This window comes from Tenebrio molitor, chromosome 2, assembly GCF_963966145.1.
Source record: "Tenebrio molitor chromosome 2, icTenMoli1.1, whole genome shotgun sequence".
Lineage (NCBI taxonomy): Eukaryota > Metazoa > Arthropoda > Insecta > Coleoptera > Tenebrionidae > Tenebrio > Tenebrio molitor.
The window spans coordinates 33005688-33031759 of record NC_091047.1 but is presented as its reverse complement, the minus strand read 5'-3'; the positions used below and the strand labels follow the sequence as shown (position 1 = coordinate 33031759).

At 36.5% G+C, this 26072-nt stretch overlaps 2 protein-coding genes across 4 annotated transcripts in view; both read left to right on the top strand.

Moving 5' to 3' along the window:
- The first annotated feature begins 3200 nt into the window (after positions 1-3200).
- Positions 3201-10946, top strand: LOC138122984 (uncharacterized). 3 transcript variants are annotated; one of them, XR_011156674.1, is made up of 5 exons: positions 3207-6491; positions 6539-7754; positions 7804-7897; positions 7947-9719; positions 9964-10946. XR_011156674.1 is itself a non-coding variant. In XM_069037438.1 (4 exons), the coding sequence occupies exons 1-2, from the start codon at positions 5892-5894 to the stop codon at positions 6979-6981; spliced, it is 1035 nt and encodes a 344-aa protein (XP_068893539.1). In that variant the 5' UTR covers positions 3201-5891; the 3' UTR covers positions 6982-7754; positions 7804-7897; positions 7947-9481. The 3 variants fall into 3 exon arrangements, 1 of the variants encoding a protein (XP_068893539.1); XM_069037438.1 differs by lacking the exon at positions 9964-10946 and having other exon boundaries at positions 3201-6491; positions 6547-7754; positions 7947-9481; XR_011156673.1 differs by having other exon boundaries at positions 3208-7754.
- Positions 10947-19333: 8387 nt separating this feature from the next.
- LOC138122987 (phospholipid scramblase 1-like) overlaps positions 19334-26072 on the top strand; it is a 36581-nt gene continuing 29842 nt past the window's right edge. Inside the window, exon 1 of the mRNA XM_069037445.1 lies at positions 19334-19544. Coding sequence (XP_068893546.1) covers positions 19388-19544 — 157 coding nt within the window. The 5' untranslated portion in view covers positions 19334-19387. The remainder of the gene's footprint in view (positions 19545-26072) is intronic.

The following is a 26072-nucleotide window of genomic DNA, read 5'->3' as shown; positions in this document are numbered from 1 at the left end:
TTGTGAAAGAGACCACCAACGTACCGGCACCGGGGATGATTGTCGACAGGAATATTGGAAGCGGCGTCATAAACTAAATTGGACCGGCCGCTCCAACACTTGGCAAATCCATAGGTCTCTCTATTGTGTTTCCCCGGTGATCTTCTCAGTGCTAGCCATTAGGCCATCGGTCCTTTTGGATTACGGTATTGATGTGTTCAATAATCAGTTACGAGTGTAATAATTGTCGAATATTTTTGTGGTGGTATCACGAATGGTCATTCGCTTTATGAACACCATGAGTGCGTAGCACGAATGGTGTTCGAAAGTGTAATAACCATGAGTGATACCATCGGAAAAATATTCTACTATCTTTGACTACGAGTTGTATTCAACAGACTATTCAATTCACCTGTTATTTTTCAAATATTAACCAATAAAATAGCTGAAATTTTCTTTCGTAGCCTAGCAACAGAAAATTGCAGCGACAATTTAATTCATGTATAAAAAATCTCATAAATCGCTGTGATTTTGTCATTTGACAGTGGATAAAAGTTTGCCCTAACTTTTATCCGGCAAAAACACTCAGGTAACTTATACCTTTAGTTGCTAGGCATCTAATACCTTTAATACCAAATAAAAAAATTAAATTTGCGTTGTTCATTCATTAAATTGTCTCGCCGAATTACACTCGAGGTTTCATTTAGTCAGGAAAAATATTTATTTGCAACTCAAACTAATTGCTTGACAATTAGAAGAGAAAAATTGGCACGATAAAATCAACTCCGGCCTACGGCCGTCGTGCTTTTATCGTGCCAATTTTTCTCGTCTAATTGCTAAGCAATACGTTTTCGTTGCAAAAAATATTTATCCGACTAAATGAAACCTCTTGTGTAATTACAGTCGAATATTCCACTAGTGAAAATATAACTGACAATTTAATTCATGTATAAAAAATCTCATAAGGCGCTGTGATTTTGTCACTTTGACAGCGGATAAAAGTTTGCCCTAACTTTTATCCGGCAAAAACACTCAGGTAACTTATACCTTTAGTTGCTAGGCATCTAATACCTTTAATACCAAATAAAAAAATAAAATTAGTATTGTTCATTCATTAAATTGTCTCGCCGAATTACACTCGAGGTTTCATTTAGTCAGGAAAAATATTTATTTGCAACTCAAACTAATTGCTTGACAATTAGACTCGAAAAATTGGCAATTTTTCTAGTCTAATTGCTAAGCAATACGTTTTCGTTGCAAAAAATATTTATCCGACTAAATGAAACCTCTTGTGTAATTACAGTAGACTATTCCACTAGTGGTCGAAGTGAATATTTTAAACAAACCTTAATTATTATTTTTATTCAAGGAAATTTTTACTTACGAAGTTAACTGAACAATGAAATCATGTGTAACGCAGATTTGCGATTTGCGAACTAGCTTTGAAAATTTTTATTTGAATCATTTATTTGGTTCACTGAATAGTCATTTATAATACCACGAGTAGTCCAAATTATGTCGATTATTTTTCAAACTGGTCAAGAATTATCAATTGTGCTTGGGAATGAATCCACGAGTGCGTCAGCATGAGTGAGATTCGCAAGCACAATTGAATGAGTGAAACCAGTTTGAAAAATAGTCTACATAATTTGGACTACGAGTTGTATTCGGAGGACTATTCCATGAACCATCTTTGGCAATTTGGCAGCAAATCGGAAGAAGAAATTAACGCAGAACACAAAAAAGACGTGAGTCCATTTGGAAGCAATTGTCAAGGCTGCATTCATTTGTTAAAAATAATCGTTGGGATCACTAGTGGTATTTTCGATACAATTTCCACGAGTGGGAATATTCGGTCCAATTTTTTGAAACCATGATAACAAATGTGTAAAATTGTGTTTTTATTGGTCCATTTTTAACAAATGACAGGTGAATGGAATAATCATACATATACAGGGTCTATCAGAACTGGCGGACCAAAATAATACGGTGAAATCATCATCTTCTGGGAATAATAGGAAAAATATTTAAAAAAATCCATCCTCATTGGATTTTAAAATAAGAACGTTGTTAATTGACCAATCGCGTGTAGATATAAAATTACCTTAAAAAATTATATTAGTAACTATCGAAACAAATTTGATTGTTGCAAAGACATAATAATTGAATATTATGTCATAATAAATTATGTCTGACAATTACAAAAGTCATTAAAAACGCTTAATGTTTACTTCTTCAGAATATTTTGATATGCTTGTCTTATATGGACAGTGTGATGAGATTGCCACAGTTGCTGCTCAAGAGTACGTAGTTCGTTTTCCCAATAGGGAACATCCTAGCAGAAATACTATAACCTGAAAAATGCTATAACCTAAAAACGTCCGTCATTGCACAAACAATGCGGATACCCAACAATGCATATGCATCATTTGAAATGCATCCATAGTTACAAATAAAGCAGGAAAACTAATTTATAGGTAACTTAAGATCAACAACAGGATTGGTCAGTTTAAATAGCTTTTTTCCTAATCACTATTTAAGATAGATTTTTTTGAAGATTTTTCCTATTATTCCCAGAAGATGATGAATTCACCGTATTATTTTGGTCCGCCAGTTCTGAGAGACCCTGTATACAACCTGAGTCAGTTAAAACAGGTCAGTCGTATAAAACAGAAACTAAAGATAATTTGAAAATTTTTTGTGGTAAATTTAATGGGTGGTACACTCTCATTGTATGCACATTTTTTTTGGATTCTACGATAACCCTGTTAATTAAAACAAGACGCCAAAAAAAATATTTTTTTTGCAAATTTTATTGCTTTTTATATTCAGTTAAAAAAAGATTTTGTGTGCAACCGTACGCGAAATGAGCACTTCGCGTGCCTACAAAATTTCGCAGCCGTTGTCTTGACGACGGCCGTAAAAGTAAAAGTCATTTTTATATTTACTTATTATCACAATTACAACATATCTATCTGCATATTTCCGGTGTAATCTTACAAAATCTGGATTGGTTACAGTTAAAGTTTGATTTTGTGTCAGGAACGGCCACTATTAGTACAGAATTTCCATCCGGTTTGAAATTTCCGCCAATTTCAAATGAGACAGCCGCATGAGAAGGAGTCGATAAGAAAGATCCCCGTTATCGATCTATCATCTATACAGGATGTTCTCGAAGTTGACGCGTTCCTTGTAACACGAGGTACTCCACATCATTCTTAAGAATTTTAGCCTAAATCTTCTTAGTAAAATGTTTGTATTAACGGAGATAATTGATTGTATATTTTTATTGTTTTCTAAAATTTTAAGTCCGGTCCTGTTCATTTCTCCGCTGTACTAGATTAATAACTAACCTGGCCCAGAATGGTGTTTTTCCGGAAATCGCTTTGCAATACTCTCTGGACGCTGCAGATGCACTCTGATAACGTGATACTGATAACATTGCCCACGCATTTGCAACATATCTGTGAGCTCATTATTTTCCTAATAATAAAGCCATTTCGACTAATTAGATGACAACTCTGACAGTAGTTTTGATTAACGTCCATGCTCATTTGATTTTTTTTTGTCAATTCCAATTTCTAACAAATCAGCGCAAATTTGAGCAGGACCGGTTTCAAAAATTTCAAAAAAATTAACTTATTGTATCTTCATTGCCGTACACATTTTAGTAAGGTGATTTTGGCTAAAATTCTTTAGAACAACGCATACTATCACATGTTAAAAGGAACGCCTTAACTTCGAAAACACTCTGTATAAAACATACACATGTAAATTGGGTTAATTTTGGTTAATTTTTCACCGATCAAAAAGAGATATATCTCGTAACATTTCCTGAATGTCATCAACGGATATTTTAGTTTGTGTCTTTGCACGGCTCCTGATATTTCCACGATTAAAATAACCTAAAAAGGAGCAGATGATACAACCTAGCATAACAGAACTTAACATTTACCTTCCACAATAAATAAATTCAAATAAATAGGTAAGCCAGTACAACATTATCCGACACGGTTTTCACATTCTTCTTATTACATCAATCTCAAAGTCACTGTAACATTTTTCATATTGCCGTTTCGATTTTTCAGGTTTCAAATGCGACACTGCACAATTTATAATATTTTTTTAACTCTGGATGAGTACACGAAACTGAAACAGTAATTTTCTTCGGACATTTTTGCAATTTTTCTCAAAGTGAATTGTTTTATTTATGTCGTTTCCATAGCGACATGGCGACATGTAGGCCGACTTTATTTTTATTGACAGTGAAGGAAATTTTACTTGTTCATTTTATAATTACAAATTTTCGGGTTGCACACAAAATGTTGTGTACACCTTGGCTACGAAATCCTTTGACGATCTCGAGATTGTCGTGCCTCGGCCGAAAAGCGGCCTTGGCGACAATTTTTCTCTCGGTTCGTCAAAGTTTCGCATCCTTGATATACAAAATCGTTACAGTGATTTTAGATGTTTAGAGACTGGTGTAATAAGAAGAATGTGAAAACGGTGTCCGAAAACGTTGTATTGGCTACTTACTGGAATCTATTCATTGTGGAAGGTACTCGTAAATGTTAAGTTATGTTATGATAAGTTGCATCATCTGCCCTCCCTCACAGCCCCCATTGGTCAACCGTTTCTGCCGACACCACACCATCGAGAGAACGCCAACCGACGCCTACAAAAGATCAACACCCAGCCAGCATTTACAAGAAACTTTACTTTCGAAGGAACTCAGAAAGATGTATTCTTTCCTTTCCTTTCCGATAGTTATAGTATATTTCAAACCAAGGTAAGAAAGTGCGGTCTTGCAGACCGCAGGCAAAGATTATAAACCTCGCCTACGGCTCGGTTTGTAGGTGCCCAAGATCTGCAAGGGCACTTTCTTAACGGGGACAGGTAATCTCGCCACCAGTAATTACCTTAATCTTTTGCGCATCCCCGTTGAGTAAAATCCCATCGGTAATTTCGCCACCAATATTTTTCAATACATTTTTATTGAGGGTCATACCCAATAAGGGTGGATTGAAGTAACTACCTGACACCTGACCCAACTTTATTTGTGTTTCTAGAAAAACTGAAAGAATTTCAAATAGACACTTATGTGAAAATACAAAGTCTACATTTGGTAGCAAAAATCCATAATAAGCATGTCAGAGAAAAAATTATAAATAATATGATAAAACGACAAAATAATAAAGAATTAATCTTGCCATTGTAATCTTAAATAATAAATTGTTTTTCCATATACCGGGTGTCCCAGAACTGCCGCATGATATTTTAATAGCGTATTCTGGAGTGAAAATCTAGACTAAAATTGAAAGAAAAAATGTCGAGGGTCCTATAGTATCTATAGCGTAAGCGATTTTCGCTGACCAATCATAAGACCTTTGTTAATTGCTTTATTAGGTAAGATCATTACTTTGTTTCATTTCCATGGATTTTCATAATACGATAAAATTCTTTTCTTTATACCATACTGTTATTAGGATTTGTCAGTACTCAATGCTTGATTGATATGATACCTATAACAGACTAGGCCGTTATTTTTGCTACCGTTGCTACGGTTACGGCATAGATGACAACTAAATTTAATTTTTGAAGTAAAGAGAAATGTCAGTCTTACAAATAAATCATCGTTAAATGTTAAATATTATTGGTATAAAGAAAACTATAAAACAACATACGGCCGATATGGATATAACAGACTCGGTTGATTATAAAATCTCGGCTCCGCCTCGATTTTACAATACCTCAACCATGTCTGTTATATAACCCATATCGGCCTAATACCGTTATATACTATTGAATTATTTGGTCCGCTGTAATCGAATAATAAATACATTGTGACATTTCTTAACGTCATTTTGACAGTAATATTTTTTCTTAAAATCGAAAAGTGAACAGTTTTGAAAATGTTTATCGCTGCAGAGTACTATGATATGCTCATAGTTTATGGAGCATGTGGTGAAAGTGCTTACGCAGCCGTAGAAGCTTACGCTGCACGTTTTCCTGCAAATGTATTTTTGCGTTTGGTGAATCGCGCTAGGAATACGGGGAATTTAGTACCTCAAACTAAAGGAGTTGGTGGTGTTACACGAGAGGCTCGCACTCCACAAAATGATGAGGCTGTTCTTCAGGCTTTTGAGGAAGACGGAACGTTAAGTATTAGAAGCGTCGCTAGTATGTTTGACATTTCAAAAAGCACAACACAGCGGATTCTAAAGGACAATCGACAACACGCTTATCATTATACGCGTGTACAGAATCTCTTGCCTGAAGATCTTCCTCTCAGAGTGCAGTTCTGTGAATGGTTACTGCAACAACATAAAGCAAATCCCAACTTTGTAAAAAGTATTTTATGTACGGATGAATGTTTTTTCTCAAGAAACGGAACATTTAACATTCATAATTATCATGTATGGGCAGACGAAAATCCACATGGAATTCATGTTAATGCATTTCAACATCGGTTTAGCATCAATCTGTGGGCTAGGATTTTAGGAGATTCATTGGTAAGTGTTGATACACAAACGATTATCAGATAAAATATCGACTGTAGAGTTTCAGGTTGGTCCGTTTGAATTTCCTTCAAGATTAAATGGTGAAGTTGTAGCAGGTCAATTTGCCACTATTCGTTTTGGCCGGGGTAGGAGGCCAAGAGGTCCTACTTTTGCTCGCGGGACAATAAGATCGCTGTTCGAAGATCAGGAACAAGCAACGCAACGCACGGCACATGACGTCGCGACGCGCCCACCCTGCCGTAACCTTTTTCGGGACGCTCATTTCGAAATAATTCAGTTTGTTTGTGCCGTCAATCCAATTCATTTTCAGTTTATCGGGTCAGGGTTCATTTTTTGTTTATCGTTTCACTTTCAGTTTCCTTTCAGTTTCACTTTCGGTTTTCGTTTGTTTTTTTGCGGTTTCACTTTTGAGAGTTTTTTCAATGTAGACCAGCCAGTTTTGGGGCGGCTGGAATCACGCATGTTAGCCCCTAAATTTTAGGCTGAGGTGGCCTCACGCCTCTAGGCTGTCCAGCTGCGGCCTATCTATTTATCGTTCGCTTTTTTCTTCTTTCTCCTTTCCTTTTCCTTCAATCCCTCTTCTTCTTCTTCTCAGCTCGGGTAACCGTACGGCAAAGTTAGTTCCGATTCCCTTTTGTTCCCGTGACTTGCCGGAAAGTTATCTTCTTCTCTTCTTTTCCCCAACCTTCTTCCTTCATCCTTGTAGTGTTCAACCTTTTGAGATCCTGCGGGAAATAGCCGTCGACATCTTTCGTGTGTTACGCGCGGACTCACCGACACATTACCGCTTCAACATCTGGATTTTCCGATCGGTGAACGTCCAACGTAAACAAACCGGCGCCATGTTCGACCATCTGTCATTTAGCGCGCAAGTGTAGTATCGCCGGAAGTAGTCATCAAGATGCGCGGTCCGTGCAATTACCGGGACGCCTTATCGCTCAACTGAATAAGGTCCAGATCTTTCGTGTTGCTAGCCTAGATTCGGGGGTAGCCAAAAAAACCCATCGCGAGCGGAAATCAGGGGACTCGGTCGGCGACCGCCGAGCGGGCGGCAGGTGCCGCAAGTCGCGAGCTGCGAATCACGTGCGTGGCGTTCGGGATCCGCAATCATCCCTGTGGGTGGATTGCCGAACGCCATGGCGCTTATCGTCCGGCGCTGCCAGCCTTCGGGGCCGTCGAGGAGCCCGAAGATTTACCGCTACCGTTACCGTTTTGCCGTGGTCGAGAAACCCCTCGTCATCTAGCGAGAAAGAGGTAATTATCGTTCATTAGCGAATTCACTTCACTAATTTTCGTCTATTAGGGGTAGTTCGAGCCCGATTACCGTACCGTACCGCGAAAGAGAACCGGAAAGTCCTCCTTCGAATTATCGTGAAGCAACCCCTTTCAGCGGAAAGGTAATTACCGAATCTTCCGAGTTTCGCAACACTAACGACAATTCGTTAGGGGTTGTTCTTTAGGGTCAGCCGGACCAGTTATCGTTCGCTGAGGCGATCGTTTTTTTTGGGGACATCGTCCTGTAGAGTGGTCATCGCCAGACCGCCAGCCGTTCATTAAGGTCGTCGGACCACGCATCGTTTCGTCGAGTACCGTTTCGCCAAGGACAAGGGAATATCGTCAAGGTCACACCGCAAGTCGAAAGGACGCAAAACGGCATAAGATAAGTCGCCACAATTTTATTGCGGAAACATATGCGCCTCAAATTTCCAGCTACTCAACGTTTAGAACCGTCTCAAATTAAAATAAAATTTCATAGTTCAACATTTCAGATTTCACAAATTTCACATTTCATTCACTTATAGCAGATCTTCTACTTTCGGAAAGTTTGCAATGTTCAAATAGCCAAGCCGAATTTTCGGAACTTTTCCGACCGCAGTTTTTTTATTGACTCTTTTATAAAATTACAATGTCAGGGTCACCGCCCGACATTCTTTACAAAAGAAATTAAAGCTAAGTTAACGTTGTAAACTTACAAAAGCGGAAGACTGCGTTTCATTTTGTTTCACATATGTAACAGATTCTCCTTTTTTACATCGGAGTTGTATTAATTTTAAGTTTATTCACAACAATAAGTTACAAGGTCACCTGTAAGGGAAAGCTTTCTTAATAAGACCAGAGTAAGACAGTTGAGTAAGATCATTAATGTGAACTGGTCCGAAATTTTCAATTAACAAAATTACGTATAGTAACGTTGGCCAATTCCTCGGACCAGAACCCATCTAAATAAGCGAATCTCATTTCCTGGATTGTGAACCCTCAAGTTGAATAAATCAATTATTTAATTCAAAGGGACTAAGTTTTCTTGTTATTTGTCTGTCTCCGAAGTGTAAGGGAGCACTGAGCACTTGTCCCGGCAGCTGGACAAGCTTAACAAACAGCTCAAAGCAATAGCTGCCTGGCGCCCACTTTTCTATTTTCCGAACCCACGCCCTCTGCCCCGAAAAACCCCCTGAGAGCCCGGAGCTGTCACTGGCCAACTTTTGGTCCCACAAAGTCTATGCCAATTTTCTTAATGATGAATTACCTGATCTTCTAGACGATGTGCCATTGCAATTCTTGGCACATCCCTGGTTACAACATGATGGTGCTCCAGTGCATTATACAAGGCAAGCGCAACAAGTCCTTGATAGAAGATATCCTTATTCTTGGATAGGACGTGGGGGGCCAATAAATTGGCCGGCTAGGTCGCCTGACCTCACACCTTTAGACAATATTTTATGGGGTCACATGAAAAACTATGTTTATCGTGAACCGGTGAACTCTTTAGAACAACTGGATGATAGATTGCATGAAGCTTTGGCAACAATTACACGTCAAATGATTCAAGGCGCCCAAGCAAGCTTACTAAGACGAGCACGCCTTTGTATTCAAATTGGTGGAGGTCATTTTGAGCAATTATTATAAGAGTATCTACGAATTGTTAACTGTTATGGTTTTTGATTGTTTATTAAATTTTTTTTAATTTAAAAAAAACAAAACAATATTGCTTTTCTGTTTTACCCTGCTTAAAAACCAGTTTTTGTTAAGGTATTATTCCAATCAAACATGAACCTCAATATTTTTCCCTAGTTTTAAGGAGTGTATTAACGTTTGTCAACTCAACATCTTAGGGTGACATGCTTCAACGCAGCTAATATAAAAATAATGTCACATTGACACTTCATTTCTGTCAAGTACAGTGGACCAGCTAAATTTGTAAGAATTTTGAAAAATGTAAATGTAAGTGAGAGCTTATATTAATAACATAATTACATAAACATTTTTGTTTTATAATACAAAAATTTCCGATAATATTGCGGAATCTGGAAAAGTGCCCCGAATGCTTGCAGCGTTTCCACGTTGAATGGCAAGGGAAATCCTCTCGAAAAGGAATTTCTTTGATTTTGAATCGCCTGATTCCGCGATAAGTCGGTTTCCGATGACATTAATGAAATCGATGGCTTCTTTGCACCAAGGGCCTAAGGTAAGTTGTTTCCTAGCAACTAGTCGGATTACTTAATATACCTTAAAACAGGTTGAAAAAAGCTTCACACGATTGGTTAATTTCAATAGTTTACCATTTAAATACCCTACGGCCCTCGACATTGATTCTTTCAAATTTAGTCTTAATTTTCACTCCGGAATACGTTATTAAAATATCATGCGGCAGTTCTGGGACACCCGGTATAGTATTTTTATCTTCGTAAGGAATTTTGGCTTAAGTCATAAATAAACCGAACAAAGACCCTACTTAAAGAAATTTATTGTGATATTGTACCTGTCAATCACTAGGCGGTCTCGGAGAAAAAAATTACCTGGGAAAGTATTCAAAATATTTGTCCGAGACCGTCTAGTGATTGACAGGCACAATACATATGACAATAAGTAGGGTCTTTGTTCGGTTTATTTAGGGCTTAAGTCAAAATTCCTTAGGAATATACAAGCACTATACATGCATTTACTTGTTTTCCTGTCTCAAACTCTCAGATACAGAAATATTTATGTCGGCCGTCCGCCGGCGCCGTCCTTATGGGCAGGTAGGTGTAGAATGTAGATTAATTCCGGGAAGTACAGTGGCGAAATTACCGGTAGGCTTAGCATGCCATTAAACGGTGGTGGCGAATTTACCTGTATCTTAATCTCGTAATGATGCTTGGTGGCGAAATTACCAACACCGTTCTTAACAAGGTTTGAATACTATTTTTTTCCCTACCGGCACAACTTCGTTGAAAAAAGTCAAAAAAGATGGTTATATTCCTGATTAAAACGAAAATTTTGAGAATTGAATAGTAGGCTGGGTTATTTGTTTAATTAACTTGTCATCGCATTTGAAGATTTGACGTTTGTCCGAAAATTTGATAAGTAATCTACCTACCTAGCTTATCTGTTTATTTTCCAGATTATATGATTGATCTACCAACTTGCTTTATTGAATTGGCTTTCATTTATCAATAACTTATTTCACTTTTGACACTTTTTACATTTGTATTTTGGTACAGTTTTATCATAAACATTTCATTATTAACTTTCTTACTATTGGGGACAAATTACTTTGGTCGTCAAAGTCAGTTGACTGACATAAAGTTGTAAAGCAAGCATTAGGACGGTTAACCTTATTTTTTACTACTGTCAACCACTGTCACTGTCAAACTCATCATTGCAAAATGTTAAATACCGAAAAATGGACAACTGAAGGAGATATTCCTAGGAGGAAAAATTGAAAAGGTTTCCACAAGGCAATTTGGCCCATGGACAATCCCCCAGAAACAAGGGAGATGATTCTAAATTTTTGAATGGTGGAAGGTGCCATATTTTTGACAAGAGAAAAGTCAATAATTTGAAATTGTCATCACTATTGACTTGACGTTAATGCTTAGTTTACATTAATTTGTTTTGAAGTGACAGAAAAATGACGACCAAAGTATTTTGTGCCCAATAGTACAGTGCACCCAGAAATGTGGTAGCAACTTTTACACAAAGTGTCACAAGATGGCACTTTCGAAAAGCCAAATTTGTTCAATCTTGCAACATTCAATTTTTGAATTTTTTCAAAAGAATATGTAAAGGAGGTTTTCCGAACAATTTTTACCCCCGTTTTGTGCACTAAAATTTGTCGAGATGTTGCTCAAAGGGTTCAGTTATTCATTGAGCATAATGGTGGTCAATTTGAACATTTTCAATAAAATTTAAATTTGAATGTTTTATGTTTGACAATTCTTGACATTTATTTATCTCAATTTAGATAGCGGCGTTGCCATGTATAAAAAAGGTCTCTGTAAAAAAGTGTCATCTTGCGGGACCAATCGAAAAACTTGGTACCACATTTCTGGGCGCTCTGTACCTTAGCGAGAAAGTTGAATTTTCTTACCTCAAATGAGGTATCCACAGCCTACATTTCTAACCGGTAGGGAAAAAAATTGTTTTTAGAAATTGATAATCTTGTTGGAGCCAATTTGGTTTATGATGCCGCTCTCAATAATTCCACCGACAAGTACCTACTTTCGGTACATTGGTGGGCCCTCAAACAATTGGGAAAATCCAAATTCAGCTCCCAGTTGTCGTCATCAGAAACAAATATACCATATATTTAGTACCTGCATAAGTGCTGAGCGCAGTTCAGTTGAGGATTAAGCAACCCTTCTAATGACCTGACTACCGTCTCCTAATCTGTGGGGCAGGGCCGGATTGCGGCGATGGTCAAATTTTAAATCTCCCGTTTAAAATGTACCTGGAAAGGTGATGGCCGGATTGCGACAGTGATAGCATTCGGGTAAAAAGGGGCAGGGCCGGATTGCGGCGATGGACTTATAAATCTTCCGTTTAAAATGCACCTGAAAAAGTGATAAAACTTTTCGACTTGCGTTTACATAGATTTTGACATTGCAGCTCTTCAATGTGCAACACCAGTTCACACCTTGTTTGGTAGTACTTTTTTCAGAGTATGTATTTAAAAGACTCTAAAAGAATGAACTCTTCACTACGTTTACTAAATATCACTTCCCCACTTGTGTGGTTAACCAATATCGTTTTTTTTTTCACCTCATAGTAGGCGTTGAAGAGTCGATTGTGAACGCACTCTACAGGTTACGGATCACGGATTAGCTGTTTAAATCTTACGTTTTACAGGAGCGGTGCGTCCACAATCGACTCTTCAACGCCTACTGTGAGGTGAAATTTAAAAAAACACTCGATATAAAGGGCCCTATACACCTAGCGTTTTGTTTGCAGGATTTGCTTGCGCATGCAAGTATGTGATACAAGTTTATCAGAAACACACACTTTCTGGCATGTTTGTCAAACTTGTTTTCGTAAATTCGTATGAGATACAAGTCTTGTCCACACACGAATGAAAATTTGTATGACAGCACACGGTTTGCTCAAACAAAATTTGGTAAAATCACAGTGAGTGACCAATTTTTGTCGGCCGTGATGGATGTTCATACAAGTATAAGTCTATCAAACGTGTTTGATATTTTTGCGGTGTGGCTTAACTTTGGGTGTGTGGTCGAGATTTTAATAATAAAAAATCTAGTTGTCTTTCCATACAAAATAATGTATACAAGAACATATATTAGCCACACACTTGACAGCATGCATGAATAGAATGTTAGTAGTACACATGTGTTTTATCAAATCCTGTAGTATGTAATCATCATATGTATTGGAAACATGAATGCGCATACAAGTACTGCAAACAAAACGCTAGGTGTATAGGGCCCTTAAGACTAACCATAGTTTTGAAGAGCTGGATATTTATAACAGGGCTTTTATGCTAAGTAATAGACGTTTTAGGATTAAATAAAAAGATCCATAATAATTTCGCCGACCGGCCGCAATCCGGCCCTTACCTTTTCAGGTACAATTTCAAATCCGCCGCAAAACGGCCATCCATGTACAGGGTAAGTATGACCATGGCCGCAATCCGGCCACACCGAATCTGTGCGCAGTTCGAGGGTCTCCCTTTATCGGACCCACTTTTCTGACCTCACATCGCAGATGATAATCGCAATAATTGTCCTGTCACCATAAATTATGTAAACAAGTAATTGTATTGCAAATAGTAAATTTCTCGTTTTGTTGGCAAACTGATAAAAAATACTATAACAAAGAAATTGTAACATGTATTAATAAATTTATCTATTTGAAAAAAGTAGATACAAAATAAATTTGTAATTTTTCTAATGTCTTTTTGCTTTGTAGTTCGTGCGGTCACCTAAAAAATTTAATGTGCACCTCTGCCTAAAAGTGCCTTTTTTGGTCCTAGCCTGTTTTCAAGCCTCGGCTGCGCTTCGGCTAGAAAATCCAGACTCGAACGAAAAAGATGCACCTTTTGGCCTTGATACACAAATAACAATTACTTGTTGGCAATATAATGAAGATCTCCATTATCATAATTAACATAACGTACGTGTTGTGGTGCGTCGATAGAGGTCGCCACAATCTAAAGGCAACCATGGCCAACTTCATCTAGCTTCCGCTGCGCTCCATACCGCCGTCCCAATAAGGGTCTAAAGTTGATTCAGCTAACCTAAAAAAATCGTTTGGTAACTAGCCCCATCTGTTGCAAAATTTTTAACATAAATCTTTATGGGTTGATGGGGAAACCGTGTTTTTTTGTCAGTTTGGCGGAAAAATTTGAACCGGAATTGATACTACCCTTTCGACTGTTAGCAAGGCGGTCTTAAGTTACAGGCCTGGACACTGGCTGTGTTGCCACATTCCCTGGTAGGCCATTCCATGACCTACGGTGTTCCAAAAATTTTGAAACGAATTCGACATTTATAATAAATTTTGACAAGTCCTTGGTCAAATTCGTCAAATTGAATTAAAAATGTCATTTAAGTGTTGCGTACCAAATTGCAACTCAAATTATGCGTCTTCTTCTTCGAATTACGTGGGTAGCTAAATACTTTTATTTAAGTTTCCATCAAATGAGCAAACAAAGCCAATTTGGAAAGAGATTTTAAAATTTAAAAATCGAAGAGTGAAGAATTCGCAAAAGTAGCCATGCTTGTGCTAAAGATTTTAGCGGAACAGTTATTAATCAATGGGGACAAAATGAAGCGACTTGCGCCAAACGCGGTTCCAATAACTTTTAATTTCGAAGAAATTACACTTTGGGAAGAAATAATCAAAATTAGTAATGACGACACAATCACTGGAGAAAATCTTTTGGTTTTAAAAACGAATATTGAAATGAGACTGGGAAGCAAGTTACAAGAAATGGGATGGGATTTAGGCAATGGGGAGTACAAATTGTTATATTTAAGTTGGAAATGCCCACCTCGCGTTAGTTTATAACCAAACAGTTTCAATAGTCCGGAACACAGCAGAGCATCTGAAATTTTATCAGTAATGAGCACCGTTATTTTTCTGTCCCTAAGGTGGTTTTAAACTATATGTTACACTGCGATTACGCATTTTTGAACTGTCGTAAAATTAGATCACTCATATTTGACAAATGTAAATACAATGATAGGTTTAGTGGATTTCGATTTTTTTCACTAAATGTTGGTGAAGCAATGTTGTCAGACTATGGTAGGCCATTCCATAGCACACTGTCTTTGGTCAGTGTCATGGCCTGGTAAATGTAGATCGCCTTGCTGTTAGAGAAAATTCGAAATTTAAGTAAACCAATTATTATTTTTAATCGCAGTAACACCATATATGCAGCTTCATAGCAGGGTATATTGTAAAAAAATGAAATGAAATATTTTACTGCGACAGTTGTCTCTCTCCTATATTGTCTTTTTCAACCCCTGGCCCTCTTTTACGTTCAATTAATCTTCAAAATCGTGGCGGTTTGACTTATCCAAATTATCAGTTTGTAATTTTTTTTAAAGAATTGGCAGATATTGCCACCACAGAAATTTTATCATATTTGGCCCAAGAAAATATTTTCAAACAACTCGTAACAATTTTACTTCCACATTTAATTCGTAATTCCCTCTTTATCTGTAACACACATAAAGACAAAATTTGTAAAGTTATTATAGAATTATTGATGAAACCACTTTTAAATAATAGGTAGTTGTTCACAAAAAACTGATTCCATAAAAAAAAAATCAATTGCTAATAAACCCATAAGTGGAAAGGTTTTAAAATTATAATACTACGTATCTACCAAAGAGGTACCTACATACCTACCTACAGTTGGCTTCAAAAAAAACGGGAACTGAAATTTGACCTAATGTGAATTGGAAATTTAATTTGTCAATTTATGTCAATTTGTGTCTGTTTGACAGTAGTATTTCTGACACATAAGTGCAGTTTTTTAACCTAAATTCTAAAAAGCCGTTTCAAACTATAAAAATTTAACAAAATCTGACAGAACTTTTGCTGACAGTTCCCGTTTTTTTTGAAGCCAACCGTACCTATCCACCCATTTAGGTATGTTTTTTAGTTATTACTCCTTTATGCTGTTTAAAATTAAGTTACTTTCGAGTTTTGTTCCTTTTCCTTTGTTTTATGTAAATAAAGTATTAAATATAGTTATATATTTTCCAGTTTTACAAGACTGTTACATATTTTTGTTTGATTTTCATATCTTTTTGAAACTTCATGACTTTTGAAAAGAAACGTCAATCATTGTTATTAACATTTTTCTCTGCTAGTTGGGGCTAGTTACCAAACGATTTTTTGAGGTTAGTAGAATCAATTTCAACAATGAAAATTGGCGTATTGGGACGGCCGTATGGAGCGCAGCGGAAGCTAGATGAAGTTGGCCATGAAGGCAACAAATGCCAAGAAAGATTTTGCAAGGAAAGTAAGACTGCCGTAGTTGTACACAGAAAATGCTAAAGAGTAAAATTTAACTTTGAAAATAAAGAATTGTTATTTTGATAAGTTTTTCTTAAAACGGTCTAAATATTAATTTCTTACAGTTCTAGTTCAGAATTTCCGTAATTTTACTGTTATAATTATAAGCCATTACTACAGGGTCATTATAAATTATTGTAGTCGAAGCAAGCCATGTCATTATAAATGATTGTAGTCGAAGCAAGTCATGCCCAGTTATATAATTTTTACTATCGTCAGTGTCATTTTTTAAGTGAAAAGTGCGGTGATGAGAATTCTATGCACCCAATTTAACTCCTGTGTGTGAACGGTGTGTATTCACTTATTCATCATTTTTTATATGGAGCGACAACCATAAATTTTACATTCAGTTTTTACGCCAACTGGGACTACAATTATTTATAGTGTAATGACCCTGTATTAATACTAAAGCATTAATTAAGATCAAAAAGCACTATCTTAAGATGTTGAGATCAACAAAGATTCAGTTTTATAGTAATAAATTCAAAGAATTCAGAAAGAAAGTTAAACAGAGTATTAAAAAAGATTTTCGTGAATATATTTTGTCATTAAATAAGAATCTGATATCTCAGCCTGAAAAATTATGGTCATATATTAATAAAATAAAAGGGCATACTAGGATTCCTGGGATTATGTTACAGAATGATTCGGTATTAGATTCACCACCTAGTATTGTAAATGCCTTTGCTATGCATTTTAGATCAGTCTTTTCAAATCCTGCTTCTGATTATGGCATCTCGGATCTTGATTACTCGACTTTAAGTAATAATTTAATTTTGAAAATTTTTTTGTGAATCTGATGTATTTGGAGCCATAGATTTATTAAAAGATTCGTTTACTATGGGTCCGGATATGTTTCCGTCATTTATGGATAAGGACTGTAAATTAGTGCTTGTTGTATCTTTATTACATATTTATAATCTTATACTAAAGCGTAAAGAATTTCCAGAATGCTGGAAAATTTCCAGAATAACTCCAGTATTTAAAAACGGTAACAAGAATGAAATACTCAATTATCGACCCATTTCCTTATTCTGTAGTTTTGCTAAGATTTTTGAGTTTATATTACATAAATTCATGTACAGTCATGTTGCTGGGAGTATATCTATTTCACAGCATGGGTTTTTAGGGGTCGCTCTACGGCAACGAATTTATGTAGGTATATTCACTGATTATGTATCTAAAGCTCTTGACAATCGTTTTCAGGTCGATGCTATTTACTGCGACTTTTCAAAGGCTTTTGATATTGTTCATCATTAAATTATCTTGCGTAAACTGCAAAACTTTGGAACCTCATATGATTTGGTATTGTTAATTAAATCATATCTCACTGATAGACGTAATTATGTTGAATATAAGAGTTTCAGATCAGTTGAGTATATTTCAACGAGTGGGGTACCGCAGGGTTCAGTTCTTGGGCCGCTGCTATTTCTTATGTTTATAAATGATCTTGTGAGCTGTACTACTTTAAAATCTCTTTTGTACGCGGATGACTTAAAAAATTTTAATATTATTAATGCTTACACAGATTGTGACACTTTACAACTTAACATTGAAAGTATTGAAAATTGGTGCAAGAATAACAAGTTAGCTTTGAATATTAACAAATGTAAAGTCATGACATTCTCTCGTAAAGCTAACCCTGTCTTGTACAATTATAGCATAGATGGTCAGTTGTTAGAACATTGTGAAAAAATTAAAGATCTTGGTGTGTATTTTGACTGTAAGTTGACATTTAATGCCCACATTGAATATATCACAAATCATTGTTACAACCTTTTAGGATTTCTTACACGGAACACTGTTTTTTTTTATTCCAATGTTTTAAAAACTTTTTACAATGCTTTTATTCGTAGCAAGTTAGAGTATTGTTTCATTGTATGGAGTCCAACCTACCAAAAATACATTCATATGCTTGAAGCTGTTCAGAGAAAGTTTCTTAAAACATTGTATTATCGTCGTTATCATGAGTATTTGGCCCATGGATATTGTTATAATAATTTATTAAATGAAATTAAATGAAAATAAAGTAGGACAAGTCTTATTAAGAAATTTAGCCAAAATTGAGTTGAGTAAACCGGGGTTACTATAATAAATAAATAAATATTTTCATAGTAACCATAGAAAGGGCAAGCAAATTTACATTAGCGAAAAAACATTGTCCTACTTTATTTTGGCCGCGACTATATATCGATAAATGATCGCCGTACACTAGGTCAAATTATTTTTGTTTGTAAAATTATAAACAATACTATATCTGATGAAAATTTACTTTCATCTTTGAACTTTAATGTACCTAGACTAAACAGCAGGACTGAAGGAGTACGGTAACATTTTACTTGCCATATGTCAATACTCGTCACTGTGCTAATGGACCCCTAGTTGAAATGTGCCGCAAAGTGAATATTTATTGCTGTAATGTTGACATTTTTTGTTCCACATTAAAACAAATAAAAGATAAGGTATCAGAAAATTTGGTCAGTTTTGGGCGTGAATGAGTGATTCCTTCTTTAGTATTAGATTTTTGTTTTTTTCTCTCTTATTTCTTTTTTTGTTAATTTGTTATGTATTATTGTATTCGACTGAGTTAATTATATTTTGGTTAAATAATGTTATCCTGTAATTAGTAGTGTGTACCTACTGTTGGATAATAAATTATTATTATTATTATAAGTCAATTATATATCGAGCGCTCAAATTAATTTGTAATCGAGTCATCCATGGATTTGAATCCGTATGTTTTTTGCGATTGATATGTCCAGGTCTAACCTGTGTTTCAAGCTGTGTTTATTGGAGCGTCGAGTTCAAGTAACGACATACGATTTCGGATTTATGAATAATTCAATTACAAATTAATTTGATCACTCTTTACTTATTCAATTTATACATAGCAACATAGGCAAGCAGTTATTCACACGAGTATACGAATTGAAATAATAATAATCAGCAGTTTTTGCCAAAAGAGAAAAGACGCAAGCATGTTTGTTTATTCTTGATATTTAACTAATGAGTAATATATTATGTTATGGTAAAATATGATGATGATAAGATATTTTAAGATTTGGGTGAAATAAGTCTACGTACGTAAAATGTCTTACACTGTTCATGGTTACCATCACAGAGGAAACGTTGTCCATCACGGACAAAACGGCCTCAAACTTTTTACTAGACAGTTACTGAAGACTTGTGTACAGGGCTATCGTCAAATCACGATGCAACCAATGGGTTTCCCTCAAAATATTTCTGGTAAGTGATTTTTAATAAATCAACAAGGCCATTGAATTACAAATTATTGTGTTCGCAAATAGAGGTATAAAACCAATATTTATTTCTCTTTAAAATTATAATAATATTAGGTACTGTTACGATTTAAATTTCCCACCAAATCGATTTTCTAGAACATTCTCGAATGTTTGATTAACGTACGCACTACGCACGGTCCAGGGTCCGCGGTGTTTCCGTATCCGCCAAAGAAAAACAAACCCCCGAGAGAGGGGCAAAACGCATATAAGGGGGGAACCAGCGCGTTTTTCTAGGAAGTTCACGAGCCTTTTGCCGAGAGTATTTGTTGTTGTGTCAAAGGGGGGTCAACGAGGGTGATAAGTGTGTAATAGGTGCTGGTGTGGAATCGTTGCGGAGTCGACAAGGGCCGGCAGGAGTGAGGAAGCTCTGGAGGATCCAGGCCCAGGCGCGGACTGCGTATTTACGTCTCCACAACGCAAGGTCTTCACCGGACTGAACGCTACGATGCGGGTCATCACTCACATCGACCCTGTTGCTCGTGGTCGTCCCCGAGGCTCTTCCGGAGGACCGACCGGATCCTGACCGTTCCAAGAAGCGCTCCCGGAGGAACAGCGATAAACTAACGCACGTCGCCGAGCCGTAACTGCCTCCAAGTCAAATTTTTTTTTATTAGTGTTGCCTACGAAACCACCATTCCCGCGTCAAGAAAATTATCCGTTTCTTCAACAAAAATCGCTTCACGGGTTTCAAAAAATTTTCTTATGTTAAATTTCGGTAATTGTTCACTTTAATTACTTCTGGAATTTTCGCGTTTTTTCTGGCTCGACAGCCTCAGGGCATCTTCCTAGATCGTGTCCCACCATTCAAACCTTGTGCAAATGCCTTTTTTTCTCTTGTTGTGTTTCAAGGTCGCGTCAAGGTCACGCCAAGTCTTAGTATAACTAAAGGGTAAGGAAAATTTTCATTTGCACAAGGTTTGACTGGTGGAAAACGATGTAGGAGGACGTCCTGACGCTATCTAGCCAGAAAAAACGCGAAAATTCCAGAAGTAGTTAAAGTGAACAATTACCTAAATTTCTTTTGGTGTTGTACTTACACTATCTCTTTTTGACCTTGACTGGAAACGTCTAGCAGCGCGAAACAATCATGTTTTATTGAGTTTTTTTTATTCGATAATTTCAAAGAGAAGTTTGCCTTGTTAAATCAATTTTTTTTTGTGAGGAGGGAACCGAAGGCCCTCCCGCGAATGCGACGGCGGAGATTTGAGGCGCGCGTTCAGAGGATCGATCTCCCTCCCCTCAACCTCAAAAAAAAATTGTTTCATGTTTGTTTAAGGAACATCAGTAGTTAAAAAGATTGGAAGTTTCACTTTTTGCAATTTTCATACAGGTACAGGGTGTGGCACAACTCACGCCACAGAGGAAACTGACTTGTGCCGACAGCTATAAAATTACAGGAAAGACTGATTCTTTTTGAAGTGAAACTTTTTATGGGAGGGTTTTGAAATTCTGATCGACAACCTTTTTGTGTGATGAAAAGTGGTGGGGGTAAACACTGTCTCGCACAACGGTTGCGCCAATATTTCCATCTCACTTAAATGTAAGTTAATCTGTTTGACACGATACAAACATCCCTTAAAATTGTGTAGGTATACTTCTGTCTTTGTCACACTCACGGCATTTATCGAAAATGTCCTCTCTTTAAATTTGGAGGCTTAAAAATGAACAATGAGTTACGCATTTCGATATTGTTTAGTGTTATCGTTGTTTATAATTTATTTTCTTTATTAAAATATACCTACAATTTTGTTGTGAATATGCCTAAGTCAGACGCAGAAAGAACAAGAGCGTGGCGTGAGAGAAAACGTACGAGTGAAGTGACAGTTCAAATGTGAAAAAAAGAAAAAATAGATCTGAAATTGAACGAGATAGTATAGAAAGGAGTAGAATACGTGCTAGTTTGGACGGTGTAAATAATAAAGACAATGAACCAGCAACTAGCACCTCGGCTCAGCCACCTCCTCTTGCACCTATCAGTGATAATTTACAATATTCTGATTTCCCTGTAATACAAAAGTTTCACTTCTATCGTGCGTCTTTACGACACACTCTCTTTTTTTCTTATCTGCTTTTTTAATCGAGTTAGAAGCATATCAAATCCACCAATCCCATTAGTCAATCGCGGAAAAACTAGGGAAGAACAAAAAGAATGAGGGCGTTGCTTGGTTTCCAAAAATATTATCATTCTACTCAAAATATCTGGTCGACTGTATTTTATTGTCAAATTTAGTACATTATTGCACTGTCAAAAAATTTAGGTTAAGAATAATGTCAATAAATTTAATAAAAGTTGTCATCGTATACGCTTGCCCGATATCGTTTTCTGACGACTGCCGCGCCGCCTCGCGGAGGCAGTGCGCAGCTTTCAGTTAGTGTTTTCAAAATTCCCCCTGTCTTGATATGTAATATCACTCATAAAAACACAGGAATTTTTGAAATTTTCGCATTCAAGTGTACAATAAATCATGCAAATAATAACTTGCGGCTTTCAGTCGATTGAACGAGCTGTTTACGGAAAAAAATTGTCTAAAGGTAAAATTTTCGATTCGGAAATTGTTGCTATATTTTAAATACAAATGAGCAAGTTCAACGACAGAATTTCGATTTGGAACGTTTTTAGTGTGATTTTTGAGATTTAGCGATATAAAAACATATTTTTTGTTCGACACTGTCAGAATTTGAGAATTTTTTCCTATGTGAACGGATTTTGATAAATGTCACAACTTGTCAAAATGAAACGTCAAGCTAATTTTAAAGGTTTTAAGCGATTTGGAGCCTTTAAGGGGCTCGTCGAACAAAAAAACGTTGTATTCAACTCGTTCGTGCGTAAATTGGGCCTTTTTTGGCACTCGTGGGCCTTTAAAACGCTCGTTTCACTCGCGTTTTCAAATGGCCCACGCGTGCCAAAAAAGGCCCAATTTACACACAAACTCTTCAAATAAACTACTATTAAAGAGGAATTAGCGCGATTTTAATAGTATCTGGAACATTCTCATTGCCAAAGAGCAATTTCATGCACAAAATTGCGACTTTTTGTCTATTCTCCTAAAGATCAAGTGCATATTAAGGTGCAACGAAATAAAAATGTTTTGATGACAATAATTCCTAACATTCAATGGTTTTACTTTATGTACTTTGTCCAGCAAATTTAAGGTAAGTCATGTAAATTATTAATCCAATTGAAATTAACTGCGTTATGCGACTATTATTTATCTAATATACAGGGTTATTCTAAATGATTGTAGTCGAAGTAGGCCATGCCCATGTTATTACATTTTTGCCGCTTTCATGTGAAATGTCAGTTTTGTCGCTGTCACTGTCATTTTTTAGGTGAAAAGTGCGGTGATGAGATTTTTATTTATTTTTGTTAAATTAACTATTGAATCCAGAAATATTGAGTTGTTTTGCACTCAATTTTACATTGAGTTTTCACGCCTACTTCAACTACAATCATTTAGAATAACCCTGTATAAAATTCTCGTGTCACAGTTTTAGTTATCATACTCCTCCGAAACGGCTTGACCGATTTTGATGAAATTTTATATGTATATTCAGTAGGTCTGGGAATAGGTTGTTATCTATTTTTTATACCCCTAAGTGATAAGGGTGGTCCACCCCAAATTTTTATTTTTTATTTTTTGGACAAAATTGTTTATTTTTATTTTTTTATGATGTGGCTTTAAAAAATACATACAACCCTAAATTTTCACCCTTCTACAATCAACCCCTAATTTTTAATAGCGATATTAGTATAGATAACTTGATCGTTCAGTTAATTCAGTGATTTCATATAACCTCAAAAGTACTCGACATGTGTCACGAGCTCACACCAATGATTTTTATTGTGTTACACATTGTTGGATTTGTCTCCGCCCCGATTAGCAGAATAACTATTAAAACATCGAATAACTAACGAAAAAAAATTTATGAAAAAAATTCATTTTTAAAGGTTATGTCATCTGTCATTGTGCGCGCATTGACAATTTGAACTTAATTGAGATTTAACGTCAGCTGAGTTTTGACACCAAGTGTTATCAATGGTGATCAACACGTATTACTCTTACCTACTTTTGCATTGTACAGGGTGCGACAACATAACTTCCTTTTTTGAAATGCGCGCCATTCAGACTGTAATGGGGCGGGAGTGGTCTCATTCAGAAGCCGTGGTCCCGTGGTTTTAAAAATTTGTTCCCTATCTCTGTCAGCTGCCATCATGCGTTGGAAGCATGGAGGTAGTATTAACAGGAGGGAGCACTATTTGAAAAAAGCGGAAATGCCGCGTAAATGCGCACTGCCATAAAGTGGTATTAAATGCAGAGCGCACCATGTGGAAAGATCCCAGCAGAGGACCAGCAGTGTCACTAACGCTTGCGCGTAGTTTGAGAAGAGTCATAAAGTGGTACCAGAGAATGGCCGACTGATACCGCATCTAAAGTATTGACGGTATACGGCTATAGGCAAGGGCGTAGCAAAGGGGGGGGGGCAGGTGGGCCCGGCCCACCCCAGAATTTTTCTGGCCCACCCCAGAATAAAAGTGAAACACTTATTAAAAACAAGATACATCTGCAATAATCTAAAAAAAAAATCAAACACGAAAGCGCTGAAATGGAATGATAAAAATTCTCGAAAAATTCGGAGTTTATTCAGTGATTATATCAATTTTCTTTCACATGCTTAACTTAATCTATGTAGATCTATGTCTGTGGTCGGTCAGCAGCGGTGGTTTAAATGTGGTTTTTTGTTCGACACTGCCAGAATTTGAGAATTTTTTCCTGTGTGAACGGATTTTGATAAATGTCACAACTTGTCAGAACGAAACGTCAAGCTAATTTACAGATTTTAAGCGATTTGGAGCCTTTAATGGGCTTGTCAAAGAAAACAACTTTGTATTCAACTCGTTCGTGTGTAAATTGGGCTTTTTTTGGCACTCGTAGGCCCACTCATGCCAAACAAAGCCCAATTTACACACAAATTCGTTAAATAAACTATGTAAGTATGTACTATTAAAATCTGGCCCACCCCAGCGAAAAATCATTGCTACGCCCTTGGCTATAGGGAATGCTCCCTCCTGTTAATACTACCTCTATGGTTGGAAGAGTGGAGATGGAGACCCTGCGTTTGCCGTCGAGGTCTACTTTTCAAACTGATATTCTGTGATCGCAACCTTTCCGAAATCACTTCAATGTTGGGTCGTGTCCCGAACCAGAAATCAATTGTTACATGGGTCACTACGTTCAGACAAACCGGGAGTGCGGAAGAGGAAGAACTGGAGTTTCACTTCAATAAGGGGCAATTTGTAGTAGAGAACTCGCTCGCAAGATTTGGCCCCTTGCGATTTTGTTTATGGGTTTTTTTGAAATCTCGCGTTTATATCAACCATCAAAGGACCCTACAAGACCTGAAGGCCAACATCCGTGCAGAAATTGCTCATCACGTGACGTGAATACGAATGAATAATCTCCGTCGGAGGGCGTAATGCTTAGCATTAAATTAAGGTACAGTTGGTTGCAAAAAAAAACGGGAACTGTCAGAATAAAATTGACACATTTTTACAATTTTTTCATAGTGTGAAACCTTCTTACGAGAGATAGGTTAGAATTAGAGTTAAAATTCAGACATTTTTAGAAATTATTTGATAGGTATTGAGGCCTATTCTGTAACTTTTATGTTTAAAATTGACAGGGATGTTCAAAGTTTAATTATAACAGAAATGTTAAAATTTTAACATGGATGTGTATTCTGTAAGGTAATTTTTAAAGCAACTGTTATAGTTAATTTTTTTAACACGCATGTTAACACTGACAATGTTGTCATATCATACAAATACGTTTCTCCTTTACTATCTCATATCATATCATAGTATCCCTCCTTGTTCTGATATTTAATTTTGACGTCTGTCATCACATTTTTCATTTTCATCATTAAAAGATTCAGAAAATGAGCGTGCGTTCAAGACTACGCATTACAACACGGCAACTAGAAGCTCTTGTTGCCTTCTTGGAGAACAATAAGGAGAATTTGGCGGAAAACAGAAAGCTGTTGCAAAATTAAGCTGGGGTAGTAGAAAGCAAATGAATAAATTTAAAAGCAATATTAAATAATGATCTTGAAGGTCCAAAGCGCTCAGTAGAAGAGTGGAAACGTGTATTTTACTACTTAATCGTCTTGAAGAATTATACAGACAAAATAGTATCAACAAAAATATGCTTTTAAGGTCTTTGGAGATCTAAAAGCAAATACCAGAAGAAATGCTGGTGGGTCAGTCAAGCAGAAACCTCTGACTGATATCGACGAACCAATTTTAAACATGCGACATACGTAGTATTGTTGTAATTGACGATGCACCAAACGTTTCTGAACCTGGACTTAACATAGGCGGAGATATAATTAACCTTGTGGGAGACATAGAAGCAGAAGGAACTGATAATGAAGATGTTCAAACATATTATTAAATTATCTAAATAACAGAACC